General features: G+C 50.6%; 1 protein-coding gene across 1 annotated transcript in view; it reads left to right on the forward strand.

Moving 5' to 3' along the window:
* Nucleotides 1-18,770, forward strand: part of SLCO2A1 (solute carrier organic anion transporter family member 2A1) — a 78,038-nt gene that overhangs the window by 27,057 nt on the left and 32,211 nt on the right. The window contains exons 2-3 of the mRNA XM_061194652.1: nucleotides 8,935-9,072; nucleotides 15,545-15,707. Coding sequence (XP_061050635.1) covers nucleotides 8,935-9,072; nucleotides 15,545-15,707 — 301 coding nt within the window. The remainder of the gene's footprint in view (nucleotides 1-8,934; nucleotides 9,073-15,544; nucleotides 15,708-18,770) is intronic.

Raw genomic sequence — 18,770 nt, forward strand, 5'->3', positions numbered from 1 at the left:
GAACCTCTGAACTTTATATTTTTTCCAGCATTCTTGCTACACAGGAACATACTTGATTTCCTGAATCACTTCTTGAAAGAGACATTCCCCTTTGGGGCCACTGGGCCATGATTCGGATCCAAAGTCACGCCCTGTTGAAGGTACAGGAGGGGTGAGTAGGCCGAAGGCCTTTACTCCAGGACACACCTTTGCTTTGCTTCCTTCTTCTTTTGGCAGGATGGGGGAAGGATCCCCTCTCCCCTCCAGCTCTGAGGGGCCTCAGAGGAGCCAACCCACAGACCCTCCTCCCCTTTCAGATGCTGCCTCTCTGAGATCATTGGGAAACAGCCGGGAGTCACCGTTTCTGAGTTTCCTTCTCTGTCCCCATTGCATTAGGGCCTCTTGAGCCCTGAGCCTCACCTCCCAGGTCTTACCCATTTGGTGAACTTCCAACCAGGACTGAGCATGGGCTATGAGAATAGAGACACTAAAAGCATAGAAATATTTAAGTGGAGATGGGGAGACACCCCAAGCAAGCACCGCTCTCCAGCCATGTGCCTTCTGTTGGAGACACGCCAACCATTTTGGAAGATTCTAGTCAAATCATGAGGTGTCAGGATGCATGAGTGTCCTGGGGGTGGGGGAGGGAAGGTTGTGGAGAAGGGCCTGGCTACACTTTTTGGTTTGACCACTTAGTCCACTGACAAGTACATCTTTTTTTTCCCATTGAAAAAGTGGGGACAGAATTATTAATTTGTGTACTGGACTCCTCATCAGGAGGTAGATTGGGTTCATAATTCAAGGTGGAAGGCTCATCACGTTTGTCTCCCCTCATCTCCAACACTCTCATTAGGATAAGAGCAATGAATTCAAAAATGGTAAAGACCAGTAACAGAAAAAAGAAAGGGAGAGGGATTATGAGTGGATGAAACGGTCCAATGGCTTCAGCAAGATGGAAGTGTTGATGGATGGAACAGAGCGGGGGAGGGCGGGCTCTTAAGTGCGTGGGTGGGGCCGGCAGCGGGGGAGCCCCTGGACCTGGGACTGGGCACAGCCATGGGGAGCAGCGCGTTCAGAGCAGGCAGGCGTGGCAGAAGGCAGAGATGACACGTGAAGCTGGATCCGAGGGGCTAGTACCGAGCAGCCCTTTACCCCAGGGAAAGCACAGGCGGCCTTCTCTCCATGAACCAAGGGACCGTCAGCTGGTGCGGGTGTGTCCCCAGGGCGGAAACCCTGCTCCTGGCTCCCAGCTTGCTTGCCACACAGTGAAGTGATTCAATAAGGATGCAAATACTGATAGAACTATTAAAAGTTGGGGGGAATAGTGAGAGGGGTGGGACCTGAATAAGTGAGCTAGATGCTCTTCTATCATGGCACACAGTCAAAAGTGATAAATCAAGAAATTGCAGAACAAGCATATTATTTTGAGATGTGTGGATGTAATCAACAGAAACACTAAAAACAGAGGTGATTGATTGTCCCTGCACTGCAGTACTGGTGGTGGGTTCGAGTTGAGCTCAGGGCTGGCCTTGTCATTCTAAGCCCTTCCATATTACTTAATTTTTTTAAACATGCGCATGTGATACATTGATTCAAAATAAAAGAAAAAAATGATAAAGTGAAAATAAATGTAAGTGGATTTATGATTGTAGGAGGGATTCCAGCTGACCGTGAAAAAGAGCTTCTGAAAGCCAGTGTGGCTCAAAGCCAGCTGGGTTATCACCATGGCTGGGCAGCTCTGGTGCTGCCCAAGAGACATGTGAGCCTCCAGCTGCTCCTGCCTCTGGGCTGCAGTCCACTCCAGCCCAGAGAGGAGGAACCGCATGGACTCTGGGGCCAGATTTTGACCCGTAGAAGCTGGAGGAGCTAAAGCAAGCGGCACTTCGGAGTCTCCGCGCTCACTCAGGAGAACTGCAAGCAGCCCTCAGCGCTCCTCTGAGCCCTCCCTGCACTGCTGGGCAGGGTGAGATTAAGGTTTCCCTGAGCTCTTCTCTTTCATCTCTCTCTCCTTCCCTCCCGTTTCTTCCTTCCTTCCTCCCTCCTCTCCCTTCCTCCCTCCCCTCCTTCCTTCCTTCCGAAGGATAGTTCCATTTAGACTGCTGACATCTGCCATCTATGGATCAGAGCATTGTTCCAAACTGGGGGGTCACAGCCGATGTCCCAGTCCAGCCCCATCTCCTGCTCCTGAATGGCTTTCTTCCCACTCCTGGGCTCCCTAAGTGTATTAAACTATCTCAGAGACATCACATCCTAGTGGACCTAAGGCATCAGCTGAATTTTCTAGAGTTTTGCCTTTATCAGGATGCGTGTGGATGAAATCAGAGTTGGTTGACAACAGAGTCAGTGGTTAAACAGGTAATAACCCTGTGGGGTCCACATTTCAGAACTTCTCCCAGTGTCCCTGTAACTCTTAATTAGCTGCCTCAGATCATAGTTCTTATGTCTAGTTTGGAAAAGAGGGTCATGAACGTGTAGAGCAGAGGAAACCATGGCTAGGCAGGACTTTGATCCTTTCTGATTCATCCTGTGCTGTGAGGGTTTCACTCTTTGTCCTAATGGTTTACCCTTATGGTCTGATTGCTTACTTATTTACTTACTTAGAGCTCTGAAGCTTGGCTGGGGCCTGGGGCCCCACTCTGGACCTTCACTTGGCATCTCAGCATCTTTTCAACCTTTCTTAGCTCTCTGGCAAAGGTGGTAAAAAGAGTCCTCATTGTTAAAGAAAGATCTTCATGACCACTCCAATCTCCCTGCTTCCTTCCTCGTCAAACTTCCTCTTCATGTTTGTTAAGACTGGAAAAAGAATAGAGCTGTGAACATGAACAGTTAGAAGTTTTAGAGCTTCCCACCCACCACACCCTACAAGAATGTTGTTCCCCCTGCATTAACTTTCCCTTCGAGCTTTCTTCTGCAAGATGTGCCTAAAGACATGTATAGTTTTAACACACACATACACACACACGAAAACCTAGATGTTTACATTAGCACACACACACATAGATATTTACATGGGTTTTGATGGTTTCAAAGTGAACCCCTTAAATAAACAGATCTATCCCAATGACATTGCCCATGCTCATAGTATTTTTTAAAAACTGTTTGTGGAATTCCCTTCAAAGGCTCAGAACGTTATTTTTTTTTTTTTTTTTTTTTTTTTAAAGTTTGCTGTTTTTTCTTTCTTTCTTTCTTTATATTTATGGCTGTGTTGGGTCTTCGTTTCTGTGCGAGGGGGCTTTCTCTAATTGTGGCAAGTGGGGGCCACTCTTCATCGCGGTGCGCGGGCCTCTCACTATCACGGCCTCTCTTGTTGCGGAGCACAGGCTCCACATGCGCAGGCTCAGTAATTGTGGCTCACGGGCCTAGTTGCTCCGCGGCATGTGGGATCTTCCCAGACCAGGGATCGAACCCGAGTCCCCTGCATTGGCAGGCAGATTCTCAACCACTGCGCCACCAGGGAAGCCCCTGAACGTTATTTTGAATACCTTCCTGGTTGCAGATCTTTTTAAAAAGATCCTTAAATCAACTTTATTAATGTATGGTTTACATATAATAAAGTGCACAGATTTTAAATGATTGATGAGTTTTGACAAATGCATACACCTGTGTAAATACCACCACAATCAAAATATAAAATATTTCTACCACCCCAGAAAGTCTCTTCAAACATAAATGCAAATCTTTAACTTTTTAATTTGAGTTTAGAAATATCCAAAAATGATTTTGAGCTGAGCCAAGTGAGTAAGTGTAAGTGGGGCAGCTGAGCTGACTAATGATGTTTTGTACCTTGTAAACTTTGTGGCTTGTAGACTGATTAAAAGCAATGCTGAAGGGGAAATCTGTGATTGAGGACAGATCACTGGAACAAATCTGCAGCTTCCCGAATGGCTACTCTGATGGATACATATGCTGGAAGAGGGTTCATCAGTTAGACTATTTAAAGACATATTCATTCACTTGACAGTGAATGAGCCCCATTTAAGGACTAGGCATTGTTCCAGACAACGGGGATGTGGCATCTTAAAAACACACATCATTTTTCCTCTGTGAAGTCTGCATTCTGGTGGGGGTAGATGTCCATAAGTGAGAAGTCAAATGCATGATGTAATTTTAGGAAGCAATAAATGCTATGAAAAAGGAAAAAAGTAGAGTGAGGAGACAGAAAATGCTGGTGTGCTATTTTTAGAAAGATAATACAGCCCATGTAATATATCTTTATTTTCTTTTCCTTTTGTGAAGAAATCTCAAGACCCAGATTCTACCATAAGCTACTTTCAAAAGGGACATGGAATCTTTCCCTAAGCTATATTCTGCAGAATGCTAGAATCTGTTTTATATATATACAGGGGGTTACATGGCTAAAGAAGCTATGGAGAAAGTTGGGTAAAACAAAGCTAAGACGGTCTTTACTGAAGGTTTTCTTAGAGCCTTTAATATGCTAATGCGAATTGTAAATATTCGCAAGGGAGGATTATAGCATGCAAAGTTTTCCAAACTTTTTTCTCCTTTCCAATCCTTTCAACTTGGAGCATCTCAAGCAAGTGGTGATCTGCCTAAGACATTGTGGGAAATTCTATCCTAGAGTTTTCATGCCACAGGAGACATGAAAGCAACAGAAAGGTTCAATTATTTGGGCAAGAGGAGGGAGTGGAGGAAGCCTGGGCTTATTACATATCCCTCCAGAATGTGGAGCACTCTCTGTGGGCCAGGCAGGGCGCCAGGCCTTTAAACACAGACTCTCTCGTGCAAGCCTCACAAGGCAGCGGGAACAGGTATTATCACAGCTTCCGTTTACTAGTGCGGAAACTGCTGTCAGAGGGTCAAATACGTGGCCGAAGGTCTTGCCATTCCTTACAGTCAGGATGTGAACTTCGGCTTGTTTGACTCCCAAACCCAAACTATCAAATTCCACAACACTATGTTGTCTAAATGGTGGTGGCAGGGGGTGGGTTGCAACCCAATGAGCGCACCTTTCCTTCTCCCACCAACCCATCTGCTTATGCTCATAAGCCCCATGTTCTCGCGGGGGGTGGAGTTCTACGTCCATGCATGGTGTCCTGCATGGTGTCTAGTGTTCGCTGCTCCATGTCATGCTGGCCATGGAGCGGGTACTTGGTAAGTTTGAGCAGCCTGGGTCTTGTCCACATAAGCTCATAAGCTGGTAGGTGGGACCAGATGGCTGTGACCCTGAGCGGCTCAGGCCAGAAAGCTCTGCTGGAACCACCCATCCACTTCTTTCTCTTTACCTGGCATCTTCCGCCGGGGCACCCATAAGGCACCCCGACCTGACAGGACTGCAGTGGCTGAAAGCTGGCAGTGCGGTTGGCTCTTTGGGGGGGGTGTGTGGGATGAGGAAGGCACCCGCTGGCTCTAGGTGGAGTCTTCCACCTCATATCTGAAGGGATTTTTGTATTTACTGGAAAAAGCAAAGGCTTATCTTTCAGGAAAAGATCTGAGACAGATTTTTTCCCCACTATCTTCACCTTCCTCTCATGAGACTGCTAGGGAACTGAGTAGAGATTAGTCACTCCTGTTAATTCACTACTAATTTGGTTAGAGGGAGACCAGTCTTTTCTGAGCTTTATGCTCAGAACCTCGGGTGTTCCAAACCTGAACTCAATGTCCACCCTCTCCATCTACACTCCTCCTCGTGGGCCCCCATCTCACACACAGCCTTGCCCCGTTCCTGGCCCTCAGGCTGGAAACACTGCCCCTTTTCTTCCACCTGGGATCAGTGACAGCCTTGTCAACTCAACCTCTGCAGGAGCCTCTGATCGGCCCCTGCCCACCTCCCCACTGCCCTGGACATTGGTTCAGCCCTCACTGTCTCTCCCCCAGGCTGTTATGACAGCCCTCATCCTCTGCTGGATGTCGCCCTAAATGCCAGCCATGTGCCAAGGCATCAAGATACCTCTTCGCAGAAGTCAGCATCAGGTGCCGGGATTTTCGGAAGCTACCTTGAACTAGACACATACCTGAGCCCTGTGCTGGGCAAGGGGGCCACCGAAGGGTTATCCAGACAAAGGCGGGGAAGATGATTTTGTGCAGATTGTGAGCAAAGATGCAGACAATGAGTGTGTGCTGTGGGGTAGTGTGACCTTGATGAAGTTTGAAGGACAAGGTGTTCTAGCTCTAGCGCTGCATAACAAAGCAGCCCTAAATTTAGTGCTTAAAACAATGGCAACATTTAGTTTGCTCACGGATCTGCCATCTGTAGAAGGTTTGGTGGGGATAGCTCACTTTTGCTCCACTTGGCATTGAAGGCTGGAATCCTCTGAAGGCTCTCTCAGTAACATGTCTGGCCGCTGATGCTGGCTGCAGGCTGAAACTTTAACTGGAATTGTTGGCTGGAACACCACCATGTGGACCCCCCATGAGTAGGGAAGACGGGGCTTCCTTATAGTGTGATGTCTGGGGTCTAAGGGTCCCAAGAGAGAAAGAGCTGGGGGATTCACTATCAACTTTCGGGACTTGGCCCCAGGAGTCACAGAGCATCACTTCTTCTTCCTTCTCTTCCTTAGAAGCAAATACCTAAGATTGGCCCATATTGAAAGGGAGGGAACACAGAGCCCACTTCTTGATGAACGAATGTCATTGTCCCATTGTTAGAGGTGTATGTGAGACAGGAGATATTGGTGTAGCCATCTTTGTGAAACATGATCTGCCACGGCAGGGTGTGGAGCCAAAGAGGCAGGCAGGGTCTAGGACCTGTAGCATCTTGGATACCACACCATGAGCATTGGTTTTTATCTTGTAGGAAGTGGGGAGCCAGTGAGAGGTATTAATTTGGGAGTAACCTGCTCACATTGGTGTTTCATAAAGCTCTTTCTGGAGTGGTGGGATGGAAGATTTGAAGGGACGGACAGATCTATGAGAGGCTGTTGAAGGAATCTAGGGGAGAGGGGAGAGGGCCTGAGGCAAGGCATAATCAGGAGATGAAGTGCCGGTCAAATACAAGAGACGCCAAGGTGAAATCACGGGGCTTAGCAGTGGCACCAAATGCCAGGGGGTGAGGAACAGGCATCCAGGAGGGTTCCCGGTTTCTGGCTTAGGGAACTGAGTGAAGGTGATGGGGAATGAATGAAAAGCTGGAGAGGTTTGTGGGGGAGGACCCTGAGCCCTATTTGGGAAGCGATTAGCCTGAGGGGTCTGAGAATGTCCACGTGGACACGTCCAGCACACAGTGAGATGGACTTGAGTGTAAAAGCTCTGGGGGAAGTTCTGGAGGAGGGTCTGAGATGTGGGCACCACAAATGGGGTTTCCAATGAATGTGTGCAGGAAGGGTGCCGTGTGCAGAGAAGGGGACTACAGACAGAGTTTGTGGGGGCATTAGCCTTTAGGGGATGGTCAGAAGAAGAGGATCTGGCAAAGCATCCAAGACCAAATTGCCTCTGTCCTGGATGTGGCAGGCACTGTGGGCTTAGTGCCAGGCACTTGAGATGCCTGCCGTGGACCGGTTCTGGGCCTGCCTCTCACACAATGGAGCAGCCATGGCCAGTTCCCGCCCTCGCAGGCCCTTGGTTTCCCCAACTCTGGGGCGCTAGGATTCCCCCTCTCTCCCTCTCTGGACTTCTGTTTCCCCATTTATAAGAGAGACTAGACCATTTTCCAGGGTACCTTTATCACAGAATATTAAGAATTCTAGTATATGAAATGAAGCAGAGCTGAGCCTCCCTAGGCGGGCAGGGGTGGAGGGCTGCCCCTGACTCCAGGTGGACCTGCTTCCTTCTGCCACTGATGAGGAGTGAGGAGGCCCCGCGGGCTCTGGGGTCGGGGGGGGGGGGCAGCAGTTCGGACAGGTGTCTGCTTTCGTGGCGTGATGACCTCCTTAGATTTGGATGCACGGGCAGGCAACTAGGGCTGCACCCTGGCCTCACAAAGGCCCTGCCTTGACAAGTAGGAGAGGGGAAGTCAGCTCTGATCCCACAGCCTGGAGCGGGGCCCCTGCGGAGGGGCTGGCTTGGCTTTACAAGGAAACGGAAATGAAGGTGGAGCCCCAGTTGCTCTCCTGAGATGCCAGCCCTTCAATTAAGGGAAGAGCTTTGGCAGACTACGAAACATAATGGCACCCCACCCTTCCCTGGAGGAAGAGTGAATCTCCAGAAGGGGCAATTCCAGGGAGCTCAGGATGTGGGGCTCTGGGCTCTGAGCTCTGAGCCTGCTCTCAGCCCAACAGCCGAGGACCCAGGAGAGCTCGGCCTGCAGCCGGCTCCACATACCACAAGCCCTCTCCACCCTCCCCATCAACCACATTTACTTGTCACATTTACTCATACCCACAGGACAAGGCATATGGGGCAGGGTGGGATGCCTTCCCCAGGCCCTCATCATCCACTCAGGAGAGGAGCCAGCACAATCGCAAATACCCCATATAAGAGGTGGTAACAAGCTTGGCTAGTGTTTCCATTCAAATGGGCTAGTGTGAAAGCCCATCCTGGAGCCTCACTGGGGTATGAGAGGTGGGCCTGGGAGGATGGGTGTTGATGGAGGGAGGGGAATGGAGGGCAGGTCAAGAGGAGTGGAGCAGTGTGACGCCTGGCTTGTTTGTGCCCCTGGGAGTGACATGAATGTGGCCCTCAGCCCTCACAGGACACAGGAGGGAGGGCAGAGCTGTCAGAGAACAATTCCAGGTGCTGAATGCCCTGGGCCATGGCTGATGAGTTAGGCCTTTCCCTCAGGGATGCTTCTCCAACCCTGTGGTTTTCCTGCCATTGATGATAATGTGACAAGAATGGCAGGAATGATGGGAATGGTTCACATGTGTTGACTAAGGCTATGGGTGAAACTGGTCTGAGGATGATGACATTTCACCCTAGGACCACCTGATGGAGAAAGTGTTCCCAACTAACAGGGGAGCGGGGCCAGGCTGCTGGGCCTCTGTGCCCCAGAATGGAGGGCCAAGGTGGGTGGTCAGGGCTCACCGTCCAGAGGCCTCACCGTCCAGGTCTCCTCCCCAGGTGTTCGTGCTGTGCCATGGCCTGCTGCAGCTCTGCCAGCTCCTGTACAGCGCCTACTTCAAGAGCAGCCTCACCACCATTGAGAAGCGCTTTGGCCTCTCCAGTTCTTCCTCAGGTCTCATTTCCAGCTTGAATGAGGTAAGCAGGATGCTCTAGTCCATCAGATCCCACTTGGGCACCACCCTGATCAAGGGATCCGGGAGGGGCTCGGGAGGAGCAGAAGAACGGGGCGGGGGGTGCGGGGTTGGACCCATGGGGGATGGAGACAGCCAGCTACATTTCCCAAGGCTGCCCTGCACCAGGCACTGAGCTGAGAGCCTCTGGAGACACCTGACCTCCTCACAGCAGCCCTGCGAGCAGGTACTCTGCTCCTCCCTGCTGACAGCTGAGGGCACCAGGGCTCAGGAAGGGCAGCAGCTTGTGCCAGGTGTGCAGGGCTGCTGCCTCCAAACTCTGTGCCTCTAATTGAGTTCTGTGACCACCCACGAGGTTATGTGGCCTCTGCCCATCCCCAGTCCAGGGGAAGACGAGCCCCAGGCATGCAGCTAGGGAAGCAGCCCCAGGCTGGCAGCTCCTGTCTTAGGAGGGCAACAGGAGCCAGAGCTGCTCAGTGGCCCTGGCTCCCAGGCAAGGTCAGAGGTCTATGACCTCCCAGCCACATGGAGTTTACACTGTCCCTCACTGATGGCACATCAAAGTTAGAGGAAGATAGGGTGGGCCAAGAGGCCAGGGTGAGAGATCAGAGGGCAGGGTCAGCTAGGAGTCACTGGAAGCCAGGGAGAAAGGGGCAGGGGAGGCAGCAAACCCCTGCATTGTGGCTGCAGCATCGTTGGCTCCAGGTGAGGAGATGGGCCCTGGGCCTGGCTCCTGTCTTTTCTTTCCACAAGGCCCACTGTTCTGGGATGGAGGCCATGGCCTCCCCCTCCCAGGAGCCCAGACGCAATTAGATCTTCCCTTGACATAGTGAAATTCAGGCCAACAACCGACCCAGTAGAGTCTGGGCTCCCCAGACAGCTTCTGGGATGGGCTGAAAAGAAGGTGGGAAGCGTTCCAACGTCCCCCAACCCCCACCTTCCAGTCTCCCCATCCCACAACCTGCTCCCTGCTGGAAACGCCCCTTCACCCTTGACTCCTGCACCCACCACGGCCCACACGGCAGTGCCACTCAGGAGCCCTCGCCGCCACGCCTGTGCCAGATCCCTCTGCAGTCCTCGGAGGAGGGCTCTCTTCACAGTCACGTCTTCCAGACAGGAAGCTTGCGGCAGAAAGCCTACCCCCATCCCACATGCGTGTAGTGCGGCCAGGATGGGAGCCCAGGTCTGTCTGACGGTCGCCACGCACTCCGCCTCCCCGTGGACTGTTCCTCCACCCTGTGACGTGCACGTATTTGCACACGTACAGCCCTGAGGCCCATCAGTCATGCCTGCTGGCCTCATGGGCCTCAAACCCCCTCCTCTGAACCCCCAGGCCCACGTGGATGCCTTCACTGCTTTCTGGATGTGGGTCTGTGTCCGTGTGTTTTAATGTGTGTGTGTGTATACACGTGCATACATATGCCTCTGTCTACCTGATTGTGCATCTGTGTCTAGAGCTTCCTGGTGATGCCCAGTGACGGGGGTCTTCCCCTCCATGTAGGCTGTGCTCTCCTACAGGACAGGGACCTGGCACCCCTCACACAGAATGCACCCTTCTACTTGTTGGCCTGTGACTTTGATAATGCTTCTGGCACATGTTGTCTTCACTCACGAAGGACACAAGAAAATCAAATCTCTGACATTTGTGTCATCACAGTCCTATCCCGTGACCCTGGCAGACATCACTAATCAACTGCAGTCTTCTTTTCTGCTGAGTCCAGACTCTGAATCCTTCTCAAAACAGTGTTCTAGGTGCCTCTACTAATCAATATCAGAGCTGGTGTGTAGGCTAATCCTGTCTTCCACCACGGCTCGGATGATAGTTGAATCTATGATCTTCGATGGTTAAATTTTCGTTCTTATTTTTCCCATGCTTGGAACAAAGATGTGGGCCCAGGAACAGCTAAATTTTTCAAGGGGCAGGGAGTAGCTAGCTGGGACATGTGGCAGAGTCTGCGACAGGAGGCTGATTAGGCAAATAAGGGGCAAAATATTTCCCCAGGTTATAGTTCAATAAAAAATGAAAATAATTCACACATTAAATTTTCTCTTTTCTAAACTTAGATGAGCTTTTCAACAATCAGGTTTTAGAACATGCCTATGGGCATGATTTGAGGCAAATATCATAAGAAAGTTAATTCCTTGAACCTAACAATCTTGTGTGTGTGCTTAGTGGGAAAATGTGTGTCTGTGTGTATATCTGTTTCTCTGTGTGTCTCAGTATTTGTGTGTGTGTGTGTGTGTATGACTATGTGTGTGTATCTGTGATCTGAGACTGTGGGTGTATCTGTGTGTCTGTCTGTCTGTATTTGTGTATCTGTGTGCATCTGTGTGTGTATCTGTGTGTGTGTGTGTATCTGTGTGTGTTGAGGGGGAGTGGATGGGTGATTGCGTGGAGAAGGAGACGAGCTCAGCCAAAGGGCTTTCTACAATCCCGTTGATTCTGACCGAAGCGTTTAGAAACAGACTGAGTAAGAAAGTAGGGGTCTTACCGGAAGAGCAGAGAGCAGCCAAATCAGAGGGGGCTTCATGTTCAAGCTCGAGGCTCCCAGGTTTTGGGGTGGGCAGTAAGGGACTGGCCTGGCTTCTTGAGCAGAGCCAGGCCCGGGTGCACAGTCTCGTGAAGACGAACCCTCTGGAAGAGGTGCCTGGTAGACACTTGAGGTGGGGGACAGTGTATCCCGAAGTCAGATGGCTGGGCGGCTGTCACAGCCAGGCCTGAGTGGCTGAGGGAGAAGAGGACCCCGGCAATGCTGCAAAGGAAGAAAAGGCAGGATTTGGCAGCTGCTTGAGCGCCGGATTGAAGGCACCGCAGACCGCAAGGCGGCTGCCTATCAGAAGCCTGAAGGGTGTGAGGAAAGAACCAGGCCTGGTGGAGGGGAAGGTGAGCCCATCTGGACGCCTGGAGTGTGCAGCCAGCTTCCAGGGGACGGGAGCCTTCACGCTGCACCCAGTCTCACTGGGGTCCAGAGGGTGAGGAGAAGGGGAGACCAGGGCTGGGTGTAACAGGCCAGCGGCAGGAGGAGGGCTTGGCTGGCAGGGAAGACGTTGGGCATCCAGCCCGGTGAAGCAGCGGCTTCCCTGGCCCACCCACGGCCAAGGCTGAGCAGACGCAGTCAGCCACCCTTAATGCCCCCCGTCAGTTTGTCCTGGGCCCCTTTGGTTTGAGACATGGGCAGGGATGTGTTACAAATGGGCTGTGTGATAACCTTCAGATGCTCTAACAGGAAGTCCACAGAGCTGTTTTAGGGGCCATTTCCGGGCCGAGGGGCTGAGGCCCGGGCTGCAGAGGCTGCAGAGGCTGCAGAGGCTGTTCTCCTCAGCGAGAACAGCTTCTTCTTTTTTTTTTTAATATTAGGGAAAATAATCTTTTTCAAAGGAAAGCCACAGCTGAAGGAAAGTTTGGGAACCAAGGTCTTAAGCCAGCATCAGCCATAACAGCGGTAGAGGCCCAGCTTCCCTCCTCGAAGCCAGCCCAGGCCCTGGGGGGAGCGCAGGAAGGGCCGCGCCAGGTGGGCGGGGCGGGGCACCCCCCAATCCTTCCTCCCTGGGTCCCTTCGGGGCCCTCTCGCGTCCCTCTCCCAGACCTTTTCAAGTCAGCCTCAGTTAGCTTAGCTGATATGGTCTGACATTTACAATCATTTCATGCAAAACGATGGGGAAACAAAAAGGGAATGAAATCTAGGAAGCATAAGAATAAAGCTTTGTTTCCAGGTGCTGGTTTCAGAATGTCCTAGAACCACGTCTTTCCCGATCAGACTAGGCTGCCTCCTCACCCACCTTCACATCCCCTTTCTCTGTGTGTCATAAACCATTCTTACTCTTGGCCACGCAGGAGGGGTCTCCTGGGCAATCGTGTCCTCTTCTTGAAAAAACCTACCATTTACACCAGCTATGTGTCAGACACCATTCTAGGTGCTGGGGAGACAGGAATGAACAGACAGACAAAAATCTCTGCGCATATATCATTCTAATGATAAATATGACATTTATTTATAGAAATAAATAAAACATGGTGGATCAGATTAGAGTAAATGCTATGAAGAAAAATAAAATCATGGAGGGGCATGGTGGTTACATTTTAAATAACTCTTTATTCTTTAAATTATATTTAAATTGTAAATATATTCAAATGTATCATAATTTATTTCTGTTAAGTTTTACAAATATAAGTTATATTTAAATAACTCCTTTTTAATTAAGATATCACTGATATTTAACTTTATATCAGTTGTCCAGGTGTACGACATAATGGTTCGAGATACGTATATATTGCAAAACGATCACCACAGTGTCTAGCTAACAACCAGTACCTCACATAGTTCAAGTTTTTTTCTTGTGATGAGAACTTGCAAGATCTATTCTCTTAGCAACTTTCAAATATACAGTACAGGGTTATTAACTATAGTCGCCATGCTGTACGTGACATCCCAGGACCTGTTTATTTTATAACTGGAAGTGTGTACTTTTGACGCCCTTCACCCATTTCACCCACCCCACCCCCTTCTTTTTCAGAGAAGGCCTTAATGAGAAGGTTCAACCTAAGCAGAGATCTAAAGTAGGGCTCGTTGAGAAGGGAGCCCCCCGCAGACATGTAAGATGAAGGAGCAGCCAGTGCCAAGGCCCTGTGGTCACAGAGCAGCAGGAGGCAGAGTGGCTGGGGTGGAGGAAGGGAGGGGGGCGGGAGGAGAGCAGGGCAGAGCAGTGATGGGGAAGGGGGCAGGCTCCTCAGGGCTTCAGGGGCTCTGGGAACGACTTTGTTTTTGTTACCATATCGGATTTGGGCAGAGGGAACGCGGTCTGACATTTCAGCAGGACCACTCTGGCCGCTAGGAGGAGAATAGAGGGCTCTGAGGCAAGAGTGGCGGTGGGTAGGAGGCAAAGCTCAGACAGGGTGCCATGGCGGCTGAGACCAGGTGGTAGTGGTGGAGGTGGTGAGAAGTGGTTGGCTTCTGAGGAGCCATTGAAGGCCCGGCCAGTGGGATTTGCTGATGGTTGGATGTCGGCGTGAAAGGGCAATCGAGGATGATGCACAGACGTTTCGCTTGAGCCACTCATAGGATGAGGTGCCGTCTACTGAGAGGAGGAGGACTGGGGAGGGGGGCACCAGGTTTTGGGTGGAAGATGAGGAATGAGCTCTGGGACGTGCGGGGCCTGTGGGAGTCAGAAGCGCACACAGAACAAGGAAAGCCGTGGGACTGGCTGAGCTCCCCAAGACAAGAGCAGAGGTATGGGGACTGAGCTCTGAGAGTTGAGAGATCAGGGAGGCGAAGAGGAACCAGCCAAGAAGACTGAGAAGGAGCAGCCAGGGGCAGCAAAGTAGGAGAACGTGGTGTCATGGAAACTTAGTGAAAGGAGTGTTTCAGGAAGGCAGAAATGGTCAACTGAATCAAATGGTGCTGAGAGATCAAGTGAGAAGAGAACTGAGAATTGGCCAGCGGACTTGGCAATGAGGAGGTCATTGACAATCTTGGCAAGAGCCACATACCAAGACTCTGGTCCCTATTTCCTGAGACAGGGACACCTGCTTTAACAGCCGGAAGGAGACTGTGGTGTGGACAGGGCAGGGGCTATGCATGCTGACATCCAGGGCTCCTCTGGTTCAGGTGAACTTACCTTCTGGGGCAGAGGACCATCTCTTTGGATGGAGTCGAGGTCAGAAGATCTGCCAGCACCCCTTTTACCATTTAAGACGCTGCTCCCCAAGCTGGGGCCTTCGGTTCCCCTCTTTGGCTCTGGGTGGGGCTCAGAGAGCACGCTTTCCAGGGAGCACCAGGAACATGAGTTACTGGTGTTTCCACCCGGGAAGGGACTTAGGGCGCTTTAGTCCTCATCCCTCATTCACAGAGGTGGAAGCCAACCCAGGGAGGGCCAGAGCCGATTAGGAGCAGAGCTGCTGGGGCAGAAACTCACTTCTCCAAGGGGCAGTAGACCACTGTAGTTAAGACGGGGCACTTTAAACTCAGGCAGTCCTTGTTTGAGCCACCTCCTGACCTCATGGACATGGCAAGTTACTTAATATTCTGAGCCCCAGTTGTGTCGTCTGCAAAAATGAGACTTGTTGCATGATGAAACGAGATAGTGAAGGTTGCTTGGTGGTTATTCTGACTATGAAGTCAGAGTCCTTAGAGAGTTTAGTTAGGGAACATGTACTGTTCCTAGGAGCCAGCCAGAATAGGAAGCTTTCTTGAATTTGGCCCCAAAAGCTTTGGTCCTAATGGTTGAGCTTCCCATGGTCTCTAGATATTTCTCTTGGTCTGGTCTAGAAGGCTGAAGCTGGGAAGGGTTTCTGACAACAGGGGAAAGCTGAAACTGCATGCTTGGCCCTCCCGGCAAAGCTGGCACCACAGCTCTGCTTGGGCCCTTGGGTGACACCAGGCAGCTTCTTGCCTCTCTGCTGTGACAGTCAGGTCCACTCTGTGGGTGGGTGAGGACAGAGCCTCTGGTCTCACTTGACTCCTCTGCTCTCTCTGCAGATCAGCAACGCCATCCTCATCATCTTTGTCAGCTACTTTGGCAGCCGGGTGCACCGTCCGCGGCTGATCGGCATGGGGGGTCTCCTCCTGGCTTTGGGTGCCTTTGTCCTCACCCTCCCACACTTCCTCTCAGAACCGTACCAATACACCATGACCAGCATGGGTAAGTGGCCTCCCACTCTTGCTTCAAGGGGATGAGGGTACATGATTCTGTAGGTTCTGACTTTCAGATACGCTCTGGGGAGAAAAGCCGAGGAAACTTTCTGGTGGGAGAGGACAGCATAGCCCAGAGTGGTATCCATTGCCCCAGAAGCACCCCAACCAACTTTGTGAGATACCCACTCAATCCTCCTGTGCTTTTGGTGGGATCCTGGGATGTTTGGATGCCCACCATCCTCTCCCATCTTCCATGTTATTGTTGACTATATTTTAGCTCTGCCTGTCTTTACCCTCCTCCCAGTGGTCATTATTAATATAGTTGTTGTTTATAAATAGTTCAGTACTTATTTATATTTACCCACAAGTTTACTGGTTTCTTTGCTCACCATTGCTTCTTGCATTTCACCCACCCTTGTTAATTTAACTTCCTTTTTCCTGAAGTACATCCTTTAGCATTATTTTCAAATAGTTTTTCAAATATATCTGCCCTATTTTCATGGTTTCTTGGTAGTTCCTTATGATTTCTGTTTTCATTTTAGTTTCTTCAACTATTTTAAATGTATTTATTTTATAGTCCTTTTTGGATTGTTTTATTAGCGCAAATTTTGAGATTGCTAATCCTCCCACATTCTGTGTCTGCTTGCTCTTGTTTATGGTGGAGTGTTTCCTTTATGTTCTGTAATATTTGATGGGGCAGTCATTGGCAGTGGGATTTTTTTTTCCCCTGTGGAAATTTTGTGTGGTCTGGGTAGGAAATAGCCCCAAGGGTGGTTTTGTATTTGCATTTACTTGGCACCCTGGGAACATCACTGCTTTGGAGCTAACTTTATGATAATGTATTGGCGTGGGATCAATTTGCACTTGTTTTAAGGGATATGGTATGTGGCAGTGGTTTTGTGAGGAGCAGCAAGTGAGAGGCCCAGTCCCTGAATGCTTATTCTCGGTCTGCTGTATTGGAGTTGAAGATGTCTGAGGATAGACGGGCCACCCAGGGATGAGCTGAGGGGATAACTGATTCCTGTTTGCTTAAATACAAGGCTTGTTTTTAGTCATATATGCAGATCCGGTCCAAGAGAGGAGTCACTTAGAATGCCAAACGGGAATGCTTTATAGGCTGTGAGACGTACAGTGGGGAGGTGGGTGGCTGGAATGGAAAAAGAATGGAGCAGGAACAGCGATGTGTAATGATGAAATGTTTGTTGGGTTGGGAATCTTTTCCCCACCTCCCTGGTAATCACCAGTGAACTGATCACTGGTGATTACCATAAATTCACTGTGGCCTTGGATCTATTTGGACTACTTAAGCCTGAGTCTTGCTTCAAGTAGGCCCAGGAGGAAGACAGACCCAAGCTTAGGGGTCTAAGCTCTTTCTCCCCCTCGGTCTAGACAAGGGGTCTGAGGCCAGCTCTGAAGGAGAGTCAGGAGTTGCTGGCCACCTCAGAGAGCCATGTGCCAAGCCTGCTCCAGACACATGGTCCCTGCCCTTCCCCGTCAGCATGAAGACTGGGCTAATGAAATCAGCAAGGGAACCTGGGGTGCTGGGGCCAGGCTTCGGGGAGGGCATCCTGCCAGGCACCACACACCATGGCCTGCTTAGCCTGGGGGCTGGCTCCCCCAGCCTGGGCCGAATACCAAGGGCATTTGCATCACACAGAGCGGCCACCACAGAGAGTGGCTGGAGACCTTCGGGCCTCTGAAAGCAATCACTCTGCTCCTTGTTAGGGATGGGCGGGCGTCTTGGGTCCTTTCCACCACCATCCTCCCTGCTCTGAGGCAAACTCTCTGCCTCAGTGCTCTTAGCCCACCTCCACTGAGAGAGGAAAGACGGGGACTGTGAGAGGGACCACAGCTTGCCTGTCAGCCTGCAGGGAGGAATCGCTGTCCAGGAGGGTGAGCTTCGTTGTTTTTTTGTTTGTGTAAATTCTATTTGCAACAATAGGACACAGTCTCCTTCACGCTGGCTGGGATCAGAGCAGCAGCTGCTAGTGCTCAGGGCTGGGCTACCTTCAGGGCATCTTCCCAGTGCCAGGGGGTTGGGATAAGGAGGACTTTGGCCCAGGAGCCACATCCTTGGGATCTAGCTGGAGCTGTGGGTGCCAGTACAGCGGGGGCATGTGCTGTGCTAATATGTGCAAACAAAAATATTCATAGAATCTCACTTAGTGGGAAAAGTTTGAAGTACGACTCTTACTTCAAATGTATTCCTATGGGAACTTCAGTTTTAAATTATGCAGGGCCATCAGGCACACACAAATTTCATTAAACGCGCCACCCTGAATCATGTCATGAATCTGGACGGTCCGGGGTCTGAAGCTGGGCTTTGAAACCCCCTAACAGCATGGCCTTGGGCCACTTCCTCCGCAGCTGAGTCTCAGTTCCTACCTGTATAAAATGGACCCTCCCTCGCAAGGCTGCGAGGGCTGAAGGATGCATGCTCTGAATTTAGCCAAGGGGCTGGCACATGTAGTAACCATTAAGCAGTGGCTTTTATAACAAGCGGTGCTGGGGACAGTACATGTAATATGCTGGGTAAGTAGGGTCCCAAATGAGGAAGCGCCTGCTTCCTCTGGAGAGTCTGACAGCTCACAGCCAATGGGCTGGGCGTCCTGTGGGCACTTGAAGGCAGCTTCTCCCTGGTCCTCACCGTACAGCTGTCCTCTGCTATAGCCGGAGCGGGGCCCCTCCCTTGGCATAGTCCTTGATGCACCTTTATATGTGAGGCCATAGGATTTCTCTTGGTTGAAGCTTAGGCTGCTGTTCTGCTCTGTTCCCAGACCCTTAAGTTGGAGCCACCTGGTATGCTGGGTAGAGAGAGCATAGACATTCAAATCCCAGCTCAGCCATTTAGGTGCTAAGTCTGCTTAGGCAAGCTGCTGTTCATCTTTCTGAACCTCAGTTTCTTCATCTGTAAAATGGGAACAATAATACCTCCACTTTCAGTGTGTTCTGAGGGCAAAATTAAAACTACACAGTATAGATAAAGTGCTTGGCCCGTGTTAGCTGTTCAGCACATTTCTCTTTGCCTGCCCTTGATGTGGTATTTGAAATCTCTTCCTCATGAGCAATG

Source organism: Eubalaena glacialis, chromosome 6, assembly GCF_028564815.1.
Source record: "Eubalaena glacialis isolate mEubGla1 chromosome 6, mEubGla1.1.hap2.+ XY, whole genome shotgun sequence".
Taxonomy (NCBI): domain Eukaryota; kingdom Metazoa; phylum Chordata; class Mammalia; order Artiodactyla; family Balaenidae; genus Eubalaena; species Eubalaena glacialis.